Genomic DNA, 17,411 nt, shown 5'->3' with positions numbered 1-17,411 from the left:
CACAACTCTTCCTTTTTTGAAAGTCGGTGAAAAACTATCTTACTCCTTGGTTAATCCTCTACTTGTCTGTGAAGCTCCCATCAAAATAGGTTCAGCCATAATTCCGAAGATTAGCCCGTTCATACAGACAGACGGACAAAAATTTGAAAAATGTGTGATTCAGCTGTTATGGTACATTTCAAATAACCATATGAGCTTAATATAAGGTAGTTATTTAGAAAATTACAAACAGACACTTTAATTTTATTTATTAATATAGATATTCACATTATTAATTAGCTAGATTGTATCTAGATCTAGATCTAGACAAAGAAGGTATATAAAACTTATAAATCCGATTAAAAAAATCTACGGCTATTTAACTTTTCACCTCTTTTCTATTGTAAACTAGCTAATGCCTGATCCACCCCAGCTTTGCCCAGCTAGAAAAATTCTAACGCAATCTCTAAAAACTTGCATACAGTACGCGGCCGAAAGTAATGTAACTACATCGACCTTTAGAAGGAGATAGCAAATTTGTAGAGCACCGTCTCTGTCGTTGAGACCGACAAAACGTCAAATAGGTATGAGTGACAGAGATAACGCTCTACAAAGCAGAAATGACATTCAAAAGGCCGATGTACATTACTTTCGGTTGTACAACTTCTTTGGTTGTACTACGAAGTAGTACTTAGAAATTCTTTGGTTGTAGGTCTGTCTTGACTGGTCTTTGCAGATAGACAGACAATGAAGACGTGATCCTATAAGGGTTCCAGTTTTCCTTTTGAGGTACGGAACCTTAAAAATATCTAATATTTTTTACTTTTTTTAATATATGTATAATATGAATGCTTCTTTTTTAATTTTACATTATTTTGGTAACTAGTTACTGGGGCTGATTCTCTTGTACACAATCTCTAAACTAAACTAAACTAACAGGTCGAAATCTAGTGCTATCCTTTTCCACATGCAACATTATGAAAGGGATAGCAATAGATTTAGACGTGCCATTTTAGATTAGTTAAGAGATTGTGTACAACGGAATTAGCCACAATGTTATTTTTCAACGCACAGTTATTTTTACATTTATTTGTACGTTTTTAAAGTTCTAAAGTTACCCGAGAACACTTACATATTATTATATCAATGTTACCCACCTCGACTACAGCCACCTTAGAATAGGGAACATTAATTATTATTATTCATCTATGTTAAGTTCTAATACAATCGTAGATAGAGTAATAAAGGAAGTAGATACAGGAATGTTTGCTTTCTCATTTACACTAAAAAGAGAGCACAGATAAAGTTACTAATGTGATAAACAGAGACGCAGCTAACCTATTTTTTTCCTTATCGTGTAACTGTTTTTTTTCAAGAATACAATATACAAGGAATGCAACTTTAGTTGCAAAACAAACTTTGAGAATAATTCGTGGCGTGATAGTATTTCTCATTGGTTAATTACTTGTTTTCACATAAAAAACGTTTAATACAAATATTGTTGATTGGTTAATACAAATATTGACTACTAAACAATGGTAATAATTGTCGTTTTATTCATCGTTACGTCGTGCTATCGCTATCTCATACGCGGTTACACAGTACTTTAATCTACCTATTATTCTATCTACGCCTCTCTAAGGTATTGACGTGGTGTTGACAATTTGACAAGTGACATGTGACAGCTGATATGACGTTTTGCGATGTATTTTTTGTTAGTTTTCTTCTTCATCAATGAATTTCTTTCGTTTCTTTTATCGTCAACCTACCCAATAAAATTATTACACTTTTTTATTTCTTGTTATCTTTTAGCCTGTTAAACTCACGTTTTCTTTAATTGCAACTTCGTAACAGTACAGTTTAATTGATGACTAAAGCATTACGTGTTTTTTGCTATATGCTCCGACTGCTAGTCATTTGAAAATATTGTGATGTCCATTTACCATTTCTTGGTGGTTCTTGTTTTTACAATTGAATATGTGACTACAGAAGAAGATGCTTTACTAGGAATGACGAGAGCTGAAAGATTGAGTCTAAGGTAGGTAAATTATCTAAACATTAAATTTTTCTTGTATTTTGTTTTGTAATTTGTAAAAAAGATATTTAGTACATTAGGATTCATTTCTCCTCGGGCGTTCTTAAATCAGTTACTAAGGATTTATTTGGTGAGATAGGTACCTTTACAAATAGTTATGCCCTCGCTACTTCGATTTTGATGATAAAAACCTAATTTTGATGATGACAAAAAAATGTTGTCAATACCTTAAGATAATATCATACTATCTAACATTTAGATATTACTAACCTTTGCCACTGGCTTTGCCTGCATATCAAATCAGGAAAATAAAATCTATTGACCATTAATATTCATAATGGTGATTACTACTAAAAGGTGTTGAGTAGATTTATTATTGGCCTTACCTAAGCCAGTCTTAACCAAAATTATTTAAATTAAGCTTATGCTTTTAAACTTTTTTACTTATAATATTATCATAGGTATATATATATTATAGGTATTATAGTATTGCTAGTATGATATCATTGGGAGATCTGGGTTTAAGTACAAGAGTATATAATGTTTTTATAGGGAAGAATCCCGTCACATGTTCTACCATGCCTACGATGCATACATGGACAATGCCTACCCAGCAGATGAGTTAATGCCTCTCAGTTGTAAAGGAAGATGGAGAGGAGTCACTCCAAGCCGTGGAGATATGGACGACGTCCTTGGGAAGTAAGCCTGATTTATAAGTGACTAAATACTGATATTGTTACATCATTGGTTCATGAATATTTAAAACTAGATGATGCCTGCGACTTCATCTGCGCGGATTTAGGTTTTCAACAATCCCGTGGGAACTCTTTAATTTTCCAGGATAAAAGTTGCCTTTGTCAATTTCCGGGACGCAAGCTACCTCTGTACAAATTTTTGTATAGATCGGTAATAAAGATAAGCCTTTAAGACCCGTGAGAACTCTTAAATTTTCCAGGATAAAAAGTAGCCTATGTCCTTCCTCGAGATGTTACCTAACTCTGTACCAAATTTCATCAAAATCGGTTAAACTGTTGGGCTGTGAAAAGCTAGCAGGCAGACAGACAGATAGACAGATAAACACATTTTCGCGTTTATTATATTAAGTATGGAATGGGTATCAACAAAAGCGTCTATTTTGTGAGTGAGATCCTTATCATCATGTTATTGAAGTCTGTCGTTTTAATGTTAAAACAGCTGTGTGCACAAATACTTCATCGATACAAGTCAATGTCATTTAGCCAATAGTGCACGAAGTTGCTTATATAAGTTTGGATTCAGAGCATCCATCACTTATTTTATGTAGAAACCATATTGACTAAAAATTAAGAACATTATATAACATTTGTCTGATATAGCTTGATTGATAACCTTGTATTCATTTAGCTGTTGAAAATAAAATTGAAATGAGCACTAATTTACATATAGTGGTACTGATTCTGATAAGAAGTATTGTTTGTTCATATGTATAATTTCAATAAATAAATAAATTCACTATACAGAAGCCAAAGTTTTGCCTAAAGTCTAAGCCTCTAAGGCATACCTACTTAGTGTAGTAGAACCAAGATAGTGTTCTTTTGATAAATGCTTAAACTCTTTATATTCTATCTATGGTTTAAATTTATATTATATTGAAATACAAATGGAAGTGATTCAAAGAGCAAGCACAGTGAACAGCTCCGCCACTATCGCTATGTTAAAGCATATAAAGTTCATCAAAAAAGGGCCTGCTTCTCTCTGATTTAAAGTTTTGCAATGTGCTTAATCGAAAAATAGTCGCAGTGCACCAATAATAATTCACATATTTTTTTATTTTATTTTATTTGTCAAAGAACCGCCCACAGAATTACACACTTAAAATTACGTAAAATGTTTTTGGGTTTTATAGGTCTCGTGTAACTCAATTTACGGACAGTCACAACAAGCATTAACAATTAAGTCGTACATTAAAAATAACCTAACCTAAAGAACATGGAATATACCTAAGCTATAACATATATAAAATTATATCTAACAAATAATTTCAGTTTCTCCTTAACGCTGGTAGACAGTCTAGACACTCTGGTGGTAATGGGCGACTTCGCCGAGTTTAGTCGAGCCCTAAAGTTGATCATCAATGACGTCACTTTCGACCACGACATCATCGTGTCTGTCTTCGAGACCAACATACGTGTACTCGGGTATGTCAACCAGTCATTAATAAGCCTGAAATATGTAGCGTGTCTGATACTGCATAGTAAGACGCCCGCGTCATATAGATCGCACGCGTATCCATACGCTTATTTTGATATGATTCGAATACATGATGTAGTACACTATTTTCACTTTCAGTGGTCTTCTATCAGCTCATGTTTTGGCGACGACCTTGAAACATGACGTACCTGTTTTACAATGGTATGATGGTGAATTGTTAGCAATGGCTGAAGATCTTGGGCGAAGGCTTTTACCAGCCTTCAATACATCCACCGGCATTCCGCATGGACGTGTGAGTGTAGTCCGTACAAGATTACTTCTCACGTGCCATTTTAAGTCTGGGGATCGATCAAATGTCGTGTCAAAAGTACGGTTCACTTTTCAAATAAGGACTGAAATACTTTTGACATGACATTTCACACATGAAGTTAAAATGGCGCGTGAAAGTGATTTTGTACGCATAATAAAATACTTTTGCTATTTAGTACTAAATTATTTAAAATACATTTAAGACACACACGCCCACACATTGACACGTAACCTGTTCCTACACAAAATTAAATAAATCATAATTGTACTAATTTACTATTAATATTTCAACTTTGTTGAGATGTACGAACTCATACTATGAAATATTAGTGGTTTTTTGGATCTTCAAACAAATGTAGTGTTGAAAATTAAAATTAACATGTTTCATCATTAATTATGTGTATACACCTATCGACACTCCCTGACGCGATTTTGAAGTTTTCCTATCCCAAAATCGCGCGCGCCTAAAGTAGATTTCACTTCAACAAACCTTTATAAAAATATGCGGCTTGTGTCTTAATCTGCGACATGCAATGAGCTTAAGATATATAGGGCATAGATAAAAGTAGTTCTTTTTGTTCAGGTAAACCTTCGTCATGGAATTAAGGGCCTCTCGGAGTCAAGGGAGACATGCACCGCTTGTGCCGGGACCATGATTTTAGAAATGGCGGCACTCTCTCGTCTCACTGGCCAGCCTTTGTTCGAACAGAAAGCCCACAGAGCAATGGATCGACTGTGGAAAATCAGACATAGGTATTATTTTATTTTATTTTATTATATATTATTATAATACTATAATAGAAAAGTGATGAATAAATGATTGAGTAGAATTAGTAAAACAGACTTGGTTGTGTTTTGTTGACAGATTGTGGTTTTTAAAAAGTACTTACATTTTTTGTCAGTTAATTTTACTGACTGACTGACTGATCTATCAACGCACAGCTGAAACTACTAGACGAATCGGGCTGAAAGGCATGCAGATAGCTATTATGACGTACGCATCCGCTAAGAAAGGATTTTTGAAAATTCAACTCCTTGGGTAAAAATAGTGAAATTTTTGTAGTCCACGCGAACAAAGTCGCAAGCATAAGCTGGTATTTTATATTTGCGGATACCCATTTAGTGGTCTAAAACCTTTTTTTAATGAAACTTGCTTGGGACACATCAGTTCAAAGTCCGTTATAGGACATAGGCAGAATTATTTTTGTTTATTAGGATTTCATTTAAAGTAATTTCTGCTTTGAATGAATTTTTTGACGTGAAAAACTTGTCCATTTTAGCGAATGAACTTTTATGAAAAAAGAACAGTTGTGCAGTTTCTAAAATAAACCAAAACACTAAATAAATTGTATTGCTTAATTAAGCAGCGATAAATGATAGCAATACATTGAAAGCAATTAACCTGTCAATTCAGTTTAGGAATTGTGCACATCTGAAGATTCAAAAGGGCTCAAACCCAGAGCCGTAAAGTCAGTTAAAAAAGACTGAACAGCTGGATAGCATATACAATCGGATAAGATTAATTCGGATCTAATATAATTACTATTTTTTTTTCAATTTCCAGAGCTTCGGATTTAATGGGCACAGTGATAAATATACATAATGGAGACTGGGTGAGAAAGGACTCTGGCGTTGGCGCTGGCATCGATTCCTACTATGAATACTGTCTGAAAGCGTACATACTCCTCGGCGATGAGAAATATTTGGCCAGGTTCAATAGACACTACAATGCTGTTATGAAGTACATAAGCCGGGGTCCGATTATGCTGGCTGTTCATATGCATAGGTAACTAAGACTTGTGTTATTTTATCCTAGACATCAACTTCTGACTTTCAACGAATTCCCTGGCCCTGTGGTCTTATAAATGGAAGGTCCCAAATTCAATTTTCGGTAGGGACAATTTCAAAATTAAATGATGAGCATTGAGCTTTTAAAATTCCTCAGTGCTTGAAGACCAAAGTCTTCGAACAGTGCGTGTTGCCAGTGATGACATATGGATCCGAGACATGATCGCTAACTATGGGCCTCATAAGAAAACTCAGAGTCACTTAGCGGGCGATGGAGAGAGCTATGCTTGGAGTTTCTCTACGTGATCCAATCAGAAATGAGGAGATCCGTAGGAGAACTAGAGTTACCGACATAGCCCAACGGGTTGCGAAGCTGAAATGGCAATGGGCAGGGCACATAGTTCGTACAACGACGACGTCGCACCGGAAGACACAGGGTTGGAAGACCCCCACTAGGTGGACGGACGAAATAAGACGAGTCGCAGGGAGCCGCTGGATTCAGGCGGCGCAAGACCGTGGCGTGTAGAAGTCCCTACAAGAGACCTATGTCCAGCACTGAACGTCTATTGGTTGTTGTTGATGATGATGATGAATTAACCCAATTCCTTACAGACCTCATTTGCAATCGCGTAATTTCATGGATGCCCTACTCGCATTCTGGCCAGGACTGCAAGTGTTGTTAGGAGACGTACGGCCTGCGGTGGAAACTCACGAAATGCTGTATCAAGTGATGCAACGTCACACTTTCATACCAGAGGCGTTCACTTCTGATTTTCAGGTTAGTAGGCACTTAGGCATCTACATAATATTTATTTTTTTCAACGAATTTTGAAAAAAATTCTAAATGTTAAGTTTAACTATTGTACAAAACAAATAATAGCAGTGCATGCTAATATAAGATTTCAGTATGGACTCACATTGGTTTACAGTCAAAACTCAAAATTATTAATTTAGGTCCACTGGGGTCAGCATCCACTCCGCCCGGAATTCTTGGAGTCCACATACTTTCTCCATCGGGCTACGGGAGACGACCATTACTTGCAAGTGGGCAAAATGGTCCTAAAGGCCCTGCAGCAACACACCAGAGTGCCTTGCGGCTATGCGGCAGTGAATGACGTCAGAACAAGAGTGCAAGAAGATAGAATGGACTCCTTCGTGCTGGCTGAAACCTTCAAATACTTATACATGTTGTTTGGAGAAGATAAAGACTTGCCTGTGAAACTGGAAGACTACGTTTTAACCACCGAGGCCCATTTCTTGCCGTTGTCTTTGGCCACTAATGGACGGAACAGCACGCATTTGAACATCAAAGTTAATGATGACGATGAAGACAAGTACAGGAAGTAAGTTTATTTCATACATCTTTGTTACCTTGTAAAAAGTGTAAAGTTTTCATGGTTCATGTATGTGTGTATGTATGGGAGTTTCTTTGCTCCACCATAACTTTTAAATGCCTAAACAATAGGCCCTGAATGTATGAAGTATCGCTAGAATCCTTACATCACCCTAAATGACACTGGCTATACTGTTTTTGAAAACTATCAGAATGACGGCTATATGGTGCCATTTTCAAATGGCAGTTCCTGTGGTGTTGCAAATGTTCATGGGCGGGGGTAATCACATAACATCAGGTGACCCGCCTTCTTGTTTGCAAGCTATTTTTATAAATGAAACAAAAGGCAAACACTTTCGCATTTGTAAAATTGGTATGGAATATGGGTTATTTTAAATTTTTGTTTAAATCAACCATATGACAGAACCGTATTGTTTATAGAACATGTCCCAACACGGCTTCTCTCGTGGCCGAGAAGCTGCGTCAACCGATGCGGCAGATGCTGGGCTCGACAGCCGCGCGGCCGCCCGCACGCCTGCGGCCGCTCAACGACCCACGACAGATCCATGCGCTCTCCGACATGGGCATATCCGTGCTCACGCTGCCCGACGGCCGCGTGCAACTTCTCTACACCACCAACACTGTAAGAGCTCGTTCCCACTTGTCAGATGCCGGGCTCGACGCCCGCACGCCTGCGCCCGCTCAACGACCCACGACAGATCCATGCGCTCTCCGACATGGGCATATCCGTGCTCACGCTGCCCGACGGCCGCGTGCAACTTCTCTACACCACCAACACTGTAAGAGCTCGTTCCCACTTGTCAGATGCCGGGCTCGACGCCCGCACGCCTGCGGCCGCTCAACGACCCACGACAGATCCATGCGCTCTCCGACATGGGCATATCCGTGCTCACGCTGCCCGACGGCCGCGTGCAACTTCTCTACACCACCAACACTGTAAGAGCTCGTTCCCACTTGTCAGATGCCGGGCTCGACGCCCGCACGCCTGCGCCCGCTCAACGACCCACGACAGATCCATGCGCTCTCCGACATGGGCATATCCGTGCTCACGCTGCCCGACGGCCGCGTGCAACTTCTCTACACCACCAACACTGTAAGAGCTCGTTCCCACTTGTCAGATGCCGGGCTCGACGCCCGCACGCCTGCGGCCGCTCAACGACCCACGACAGATCCATGCGCTCTCCGACATGGGCATATCCGTGCTCACGCTGCCCGACGGCCGCGTGCAACTTCTCTACACCACCAACACTGTAAGAGCTCGTTCCCACTTGTCAGATGCCGGGCTCGACGCCCGCACGCCTGCGCCCGCTCAACGACCCACGACAGATCCATGCGCTCTCCGACATGGGCATATCCGTGCTCACGCTGCCCGACGGCCGCGTGCAACTTCTCTACACCACCAACACTGTAAGAGCTCGTTCCCACTTGTCAGATGCCGGGCTCGACGCCCGCACGCCTGCGGCCGCTCAACGACCCACGACAGATCCATGCGCTCTCCGACATGGGCATATCCGTGCTCACGCTGCCCGACGGCCGCGTGCAACTTCTCTACACCACCAACACTGTAAGAGCTCGTTCCCACTTGTCAGATGCCGGGCTCGACGCCCGCACGCCTGCGCCCGCTCAACGACCCACGACAGATCCATGCGCTCTCCGACATGGGCATATCCGTGCTCACGCTGCCCGACGGCCGCGTGCAACTTCTCTACACCACCAACACTGTAAGAGCTCGTTCCCACTTGTCAGATGCCGGGCTCGACGCCCGCACGCCTGCGCCCGCTCAACGACCCACGACAGATCCATGCGCTCTCCGACATGGGCATATCCGTGCTCACGCTGCCCGACGGCCGCGTGCAACTTCTCTACACCACCAACACTGTAAGAGCTCGTTCCCACTTGTCAGATGCCGGGCTCGACGCCCGCACGCCTGCGCCCGCTCAACGACCCACGACAGATCCATGCGCTCTCCGACATGGGCATATCCGTGCTCACGCTGCCCGACGGCCGCGTGCAACTTCTCTACACCACCAACACTGTAAGAGCTCGTTCCCACTTGTCAGATGCCGGGCTCGACGCCCGCACGCCTGCGCCCGCTCAACGACCCACGACAGATCCATGCGCTCTCCGACATGGGCATATCCGTGCTCACGCTGCCCGACGGCCGCGTGCAACTTCTCTACACCACCAACACTGTAAGAGCTCGTTCCCACTTGTCAGATGCCGGGCTCGACGCCCGCACGCCTGCGCCCGCTCAACGACCCACGACAGATCCATGCGCTCTCCGACATGGGCATATCCGTGCTCACGCTGCCCGACGGCCGCGTGCAACTTCTCTACACCACCAACACTGTAAGAGCTCGTTCCCACTTGTCAGATGCCGGGCTCGACGCCCGCACGCCTGCGCCCGCTCAACGACCCACGACAGATCCATGCGCTCTCCGACATGGGCATATCCGTGCTCACGCTGCCCGACGGCCGCGTGCAACTTCTCTACACCACCAACACTGTAAGAGCTCGTTCCCACTTGTCAGATGCCGGGCTCGACGCCCGCACGCCTGCGCCCGCTCAACGACCCACGACAGATCCATGCGCTCTCCGACATGGGCATATCCGTGCTCACGCTGCCCGACGGCCGCGTGCAACTTCTCTACACCACCAACACTGTAAGAGCTCGTTCCCACTTGTCAGATGCCGGGCTCGACGCCCGCACGCCTGCGCCCGCTCAAGACCCACGACAGATCCATGCGCTCTCCGACATGGGCATATCCGTGCTCACGCTGCCCGACGGCCGCGTGCAACTTCTCTACACCACCAACACTGTAAGAGCTCGTTCCCACTTGTCAGATGCCGGGCTCGACGCCCGCACGCCTGCGCCCGCTCAAGACCCACGACAGATCCATGCGCTCTCCGACATGGGCATATCCGTGCTCACGCTGCCCGACGGCCGCGTGCAACTTCTCTACACCACCAACACTGTAAGAGCTCGTTCCCACTTGTCAGATGCCGGGCTCGACGCCCGCACGCCTGCGCCCGCTCAAGACCCACGACAGATCCATGCGCTCTCCGACATGGGCATATCCGTGCTCACGCTGCCCGACGGCCGCGTGCAACTTCTCTACACCACCAACACTGTAAGAGCTCGTTCCCACTTGTCAGATGCCGGGCTCGACGCCCGCACGCCTGGGCCCGCTCAACGACTCACGACAGATCCATGCACTCTCCGACATGGGCATATCCGTGCTCACGCTGGCCAACGGCCGCGTGCAATTTCTCTACACCACCAACACTGTAAGAGCCCGTTCCCACTTGTCAGATGTTGAGACCCGTTTTTAGGGATCCGTACCTCAAAAGGAAAAACGGAACCCTTATAGGATCACTTTGTTGTCTGTCTGTCTGTCTGTCAAGAAACCTACAGGGTACTTCCCGTTGACCTAGAATCATGAAATTTGGCAGGTAGGTAGATCTTATAGCTGACATTTGGGGAAAAATCTGAAAACCGTGAATTTAGGGTTAGATCACACAAAAAAAATTAAATTGTGGTCATGAACTAATAATTAGTATTTTCAACTTTCGAAGTGACTTTATGAAGTGGGGTATCATGAAAGGTCTGTACATTCTAAAACAGATTTTTATTTATTTTTATGCATCATAGTTTTTGAATTATCGTGCAAAATGTCGAAAAAATACGACTGTTAAGTACGGAACCCTCATTGCGCGAGCCTGACTCGCATTTGGCCGGTTTTTTTTCTATTGGAATTTTTCTATCGTGTATAATGTGCGCTTTCAATTATTACATGACTGTCCAAAAAAGGAGTGTAATATAATGAAGGTTCATGTAAGTGAATTTTTTTGTTCCCCATTTAATTATGTATCTCGAATGACACTGGATATTTGTAATTATTTTGATAAAATAATCAATATGGCGGCTGTATGCCGCTTCAAATGTAGAAATGGAATTGTTGTGTTTTTTTTAATTTGTTAAATTAAAACTTGTTTACTCCATTACAAGTTAGCCCTTGACTGCAATATCACCTGTTGGTAAGTGATGATGCAGACTAAGATGGAACTGGCGAACTCAGAAGGGGCATGGCAGGGTTATTAAACCCATACACCTTGTTTTTTACTTTATTGCCATCCTTTTCTCGTAACAGTACAGTAAATAAACCTATCTTTGTCAACTTATTGCTTGGTTCGAGCCTCTTAATGTTTGTGGATTAGTATAAATTATGCGTTTTGCGTATCGTTCATCTGATTGAGCTGAAACTTTGCGTCAAAATTCCTGACATCGACTTATCGACCGCGAACCGAAATTGAAATTAGCATTGCAATCCATATCAGATATTAGTTACTTCTAGATAAAACTGTTTACTGGTTTGGAGGTAGTTCATCTGCTTGTAGGTCTCAAGCGATCTCAGTCTTTCAATGACTTAAAGTACCAAGTAAAGACTTTATCGTTGAACTCGAGGGCCCAACTCCTCAACCCTGATACTGTAAGGAGTTGTATTCCTAAACCGTAATGATCCCACGGGAGTTTTAAAGAATCATCCGTTTAAATATTTTTACATAATTTAGGACAGAGGTACCTTGCATCCCGGGGACGGGCTACTACGCATAGGCTACTTTTTATCCTGGAAAATCAAAAGTTCCCACAGGAATTTAAAACCTAAATCCACACGGGTGAAACCGCGGGCATCATCTAGTACCCAATGAGAAATGCTAATATATTTAACATGTTTCAGGCTAAATCAGCGAGAGACGCAGCCGAAGGCCTTACATTTATGCGCGAAATGTCCAAATTCAACACATTGGGAGACACGGAGAACGGAGTCGTTGCAGCCGGAGTCAAAATCAACGACAAGATATTCCCAGCCGGCCCGGGACATTTCGGGAAAGGCATATCCGGGACAGACAGATACGTCGGGACGCCCGTCTTCGTCACTCCCATTGACGCCTGCACCGCCGTGGAAAACAAGGAGGAGATAGAGGGAAAGTTCGCGATCGCAACGCGCGGTCAGTGCACGTTCGCACAGAAAGTGCGCTTCATGCAAGAGGCCGGAGCGACGTTCGCGCTCGTACTGGACAACGTCAAAGACTCCAGCTACGAAACCACCGCTCTGTTCGCCATGTCCGGCGACGGGAAGGACGACATCGATATCCCAGCCGTGTTTCTCTACTCCCTAGAAGGCTTGTATTTGACTGAGGCGTTACGCGATGATCCCAACCTGACTTTGGTTATTGGTGAACTTAGATCCATGAAACAGGAATTCGAAAATTTTTGCGACAACGAAAGCTGCGAACCCATCACTAATGCAAATATTTTACCCGGAGATAAAGAATCCTTCGATCACTTGAGAAAGGTCCTCAGTCAGCTCGTAGCTCAGTTCGAGTTGTCATTGTCGAACGAAGACCCGTCTCTCAAGACTTGCAGCGACAACACGCAGGATGTATATGTGGCCAAAGAGTTTGTGAGTGAGGATACGTGCGAACAGAACGTTTCGACGGTTAGCAGTGACGTGAAAGAAGATACCAAATCTAGTGACAAGCATACGAACGAGGCGCAGAAGAATAACTTGGGTGATTTCTGACCCAGGAGGATACCACCTTCATGAAATTGTACATGTTCTATCAATATTTGTATAAAATTGTACATATTGAATTTTATATTAGATTAAGCGCTATTAAGAGTTTTATAGATTTTTGTGCCTTTAAAATATGAATTAGTTGTTTTTTTTACATCATGACTTACTCTTTTCATATTTATTTTATGGGTTTTTAAAAGTTATAATATAATAATGTATTATTGTTTGGCTAACGAAAGATGACATAATTAAAAAGGCTAGAACAAAATATGGGTATGACTAAATCTACGATAAAAGTACATCACAGAAATTATCACAAAGTACAGAATCATTTTATTATTTATTTGTACAGTAATCCTGTTTGTCTCCTTATTTAACATGTTAAACTAATTTTTGTGGTATGTACATTCTTAAAAAAAAAGAAAATCCATCATCTTTTATTGGCCAGGTATCCTGAAGTTAATAAGAAGTCATAGTCTGATTTGTATAAAAAACTCTTTGAATGTAGTAAAACATAATGTACAGATAAACAATATGTTATAATATAACATATGTTACAATTAAAACTATTTTTAGGTAAATCGGGGTTGAACTAGTAAAAACTAGTTCTAACTGAAAGCCTTTGACACTTATTTTAAATAGTGAACTAGTGTTTACTTAGAGAAATTTTAATCAAAGTTATTCAGTGATAGTTATAATATAATTAACAAATTTTTCGATTGACTGACTGTCTGGCCGACTGGTTTTTATAAATAAACTACGCTAAGAGACTCGCTCCGGCCTTCCCTTCATTCAGCTTTGTCCTCTCTATCTTCGTTTCGCTACGGGTGTCGCCTGTAGCGAAAGTCGACCTTGCAGCTTCGCCTCATCCTAGGGATAGTACAGATAAGACTGGATAGAGTCGGAGTGATCGACTTATGTTTGCTTAAGATTAATTTCCATTAGGTAAGACGCGTTTTAACTAGAACTAGACAGGTTGTAACTGTGTGTTAGTAGTTTATGAAACGGTCGCACAATAAAGGTTATTCAAACACGAGTTAATAGTTTCACTAGTTTGTTTTAATTACCTAATTATGTAGAGTTTCATAAACTACTTTATCTAAACTTATAATCTTAAAATCAATATCAATATAAATAGCAAGATATTAATCTTGATATTTAACGTAACATTTTGTCATAACTTAAAAGCTATTTCTTAATTAAAATATTGCTGGAAAAATCTGTTCACAGTATTTAGTACCATCTACCGAGTATACGTTTTCAGCTACAATACTAGCTACAATAGTAAGTAATAATATTAAGTATATCATAGACAATAGCACACAATAGCCATAGACAATACAATATATCTTACAGTGCGACAAGGCCCTCTTGGCACTTGAATGACATTGACAGGGGGCGCTGTTGGAGAACAAAGGCTTACATTCAAACAAGAACAAAGGAAACACTTGACAGCAACGTTAGTTCCAATTTTCGCCACGTGCCAAGGTAGCCTTTTCGCACTGTACGTAAACAGCCAAGCACGACGCAAGGATTTCCCGCCATGGGGCTTGAAAGCCCAGAATCCAGAGTCGTGACCCAGGGTGAATTGTACTTTAGTGACAAAAATATTTTAACGCCTTATTTTGGCAATTCCTAACAAAATAGTGTTACAATGATTTTTTAAATATTATAGATCTATGTGAATAAAGTAGCTCAATACCTGACACATTTTAATTTCATAAACAGAATATTTAAGACATGAACGTACATAAATGTACTTTTAAATATACACCATTATTTAAATTTTGTTATTTTTTATATAATAAATATAATTTAATATTCCGATGAAATTCAACGAAAATAATTAACGGTATTTTAAGGTTGAATCTTAATAATGTTATATTAGTGTTTCATGAATTTTACATCTATCTAATAATCTATATATTATTATGTTTATAAAAATGAATGTTTTTTTGTTTGTCCTGGTTCGTCCCGTAGCAGCTGGTATTGAATATTATTATTAATTATATATTTATGAATATTCTTTGCCAAGATTTTATAATTATACATAATCTTTTATTAATATACAAACATATTTAACAAATACATATAATTATACAAAAATTCGGTATAATGATATAAAAACAAAGGCCAGTACATATTCGACCAATCCGTTCGGCAACTGCCGGCCTGCCAATATATAAAAGCTGTTTGAGAATTGCGCCAAGATACTTTAATGTTTGTATAAACACCTACAGACGTCCATATTGTATAAACACCTACAGGGGGAAGGAGTTTTTGTATTTTTTTTTAGATAGCGCGCGGATAGTGCTCGCCGACGCCGACTTTCATACAAACACTTAAATATCTTAGCGCAATTTGAGTTTAAACTTTGACCGCCATGCGACGAATGCATTGGGCCAATGTGTACTGGATCTTTTAAATGGATATTAATTTTTTTTTAAAAGTTACGTTCCAAACATACGTTTTATGCACTACAAGCACGCCTAAATTCAAAGAGATTTATAAAATAAACAACTTAAAATGTACGAGTAAGTGTAAAATAAGAAAATCTTTAACTGTAACATCGACGGCAGCAATAACCAAAAATCAAGTGCAATTCTTACTGTAACGATCTTATTATAATATAAAATCCATCGAATACTAGTACAGCTAGATTTTGTCCCTCAAAGTGACCCCAACACAGCCCGCTCGCGCTCCATAGCACGCTAAGCGACTTTGTACAGTCAGCAACAAAGCTAGATTTGTACCCGTCCATAGTCGTTTGTACTAGTGGTACTACGAACTTGTAAGTTGTTGATAGTGTAAAACTTTTCTACATTTTATAATGAGTAACATATTATGTGTTTGTGTGCAAACATGGTTAATTGAGCGATGAGTTCTTTTTCGCGACTGTGGTGACCTGATAGTGTTTTGTGTTCTTAATTAATAGATACGAACTTCGTATTCTATTCGTTCATACATCGTTCAATTAAAGCCTCAATAGTTTAGCGGTTGAGGAGCGGACTGAATTCCGAAAGGTCGCATCCCCACCCGTTGCACTATTGTCGTACCTACGCCTAGCACAGGCTTTACGCTTAGTTGGAGGGGAAAGGGGAATATTAGTCCTGATTAACATGGCTAATATTCTTTAAAAGTTAATGTTCATGGTCTTGTTTCTGTGCTTGCGCGCATCTTTTACCTGACTAAGTTGAAGCTTTGTACAGTTGTTGTTTAAACTTTGGTGACGGTTTTGACCTTAGTATCATTGCCATATTTGTGGGTGGCGCGCAAGTCGTTCAAATCCTTCATTTTAACATACGTACTACATTCGCAAAATATTATAATTTGTATTCTCAAATTATAATTACACTTAAGACAATCACAGTATTCCTATTCACAATCAAAGCGGTTTGAGCCACCATTATCCAGACTTCATAGTCGCTGATCATTCCCCCCAATGTTGCAGACAATACGCAGAGAAACTTTCAGCTTTTATAAAATAACGAATATCTGGCCCGCGTTATCTCTCTATAACGTGTAATGTGGAAGTAGTGTTAAATAAGTCAAACTGTTCTTACTTTGTATACATAAAATCACAACTATTGTATATTTGTAAAATTGTAAAAAAATTAACGAGGCGCATGCCGGCAATTGAAATATTAAATCATCCTATTGTAATAGTTTTTATATTCTTGCTAGATATTTTTATTTTTCCGCGCAGAAGTGGTTATCTGGGAGTTGACTCAGTCTATTTTTTGGTACGCAAAATTGGTGGTATTTCAGGAAAAATTTATCACAATAAACTGCTTACCCATTTGCTTGGTATTTCCAATTGTAATATAGTAAGAAAAACTTTGTTACTCTATTAGGTACTTATAACGCTCTTCTGAAGAGAAAAGTTTTTTTGTAGATAACTAATAATTTATCAAATTAAAATGTTCTTTGCTGCCATCGTCGAAATTTTTTAATATATGGGCCTGTTTTACAACCGTAAAACAAATTTTATCTGACGAATACATTTCACGTCCGGGCAGTTTTTGTTAGTCCTTAAGCTAAATGTTTTTGTATTGGGATCTGTTAAAATGATTTTATAGTCGGATACAGTAAAGTTTAGTTTGCGCCTGTAAGACAAGCCCTATAAGTATAAATAATTATGTATAGCGAGGTGAAGATATGAAATAAACGTAAGTAT

At 40.5% G+C, this 17,411-nt stretch overlaps 1 protein-coding gene across 1 annotated transcript; it reads left to right on the top strand.

The window, feature by feature from the left end:
* The first annotated feature begins 1,686 nt into the window (after nt 1-1,686).
* On the top strand, nt 1,687-17,411 carry Edem2 (ER degradation enhancer, mannosidase alpha-like 2). The gene is made up of 10 exons (XM_069508993.1): nt 1,687-2,017; nt 2,567-2,713; nt 4,039-4,191; nt 4,343-4,496; nt 5,097-5,266; nt 6,078-6,299; nt 6,914-7,079; nt 7,256-7,644; nt 8,076-8,287; nt 12,405-17,411. Exons 1-10 carry the CDS (start codon nt 1,911-1,913, stop codon nt 13,238-13,240), a joined length of 2,556 nt encoding a protein of 851 aa, XP_069365094.1. The 5' UTR covers nt 1,687-1,910; the 3' UTR covers nt 13,241-17,411.

The sequence above is a fragment of the Maniola hyperantus genome, chromosome Z, assembly GCF_902806685.2.
Source record: "Maniola hyperantus chromosome Z, iAphHyp1.2, whole genome shotgun sequence".
Lineage (NCBI taxonomy): Eukaryota > Metazoa > Arthropoda > Insecta > Lepidoptera > Nymphalidae > Maniola > Maniola hyperantus.
This window is presented reverse-complemented; position numbering and strand designations above follow the sequence as displayed.

Excerpts from the sequence above, each read along its gene's own strand:
- Edem2 (XM_069508993.1), top strand. The coding sequence starts at position 1,911 with ATGTCCATTTACCATTTCTTGGTGGTTCTTGTTTTTACAATTGAATAT. Across the intron at positions 4,192-4,342 it reads ACCAACATACGTGTACTCGG|TGGTCTTCTATCAGCTCATG; the intron begins GTATGTCAACCA and ends TTTCACTTTCAG. Across the intron at positions 8,288-12,404 it reads CACCAACACTGTAAGAGCTC|CGAGAGACGCAGCCGAAGGC; the intron begins GTTCCCACTTGT and ends AGGCTAAATCAG.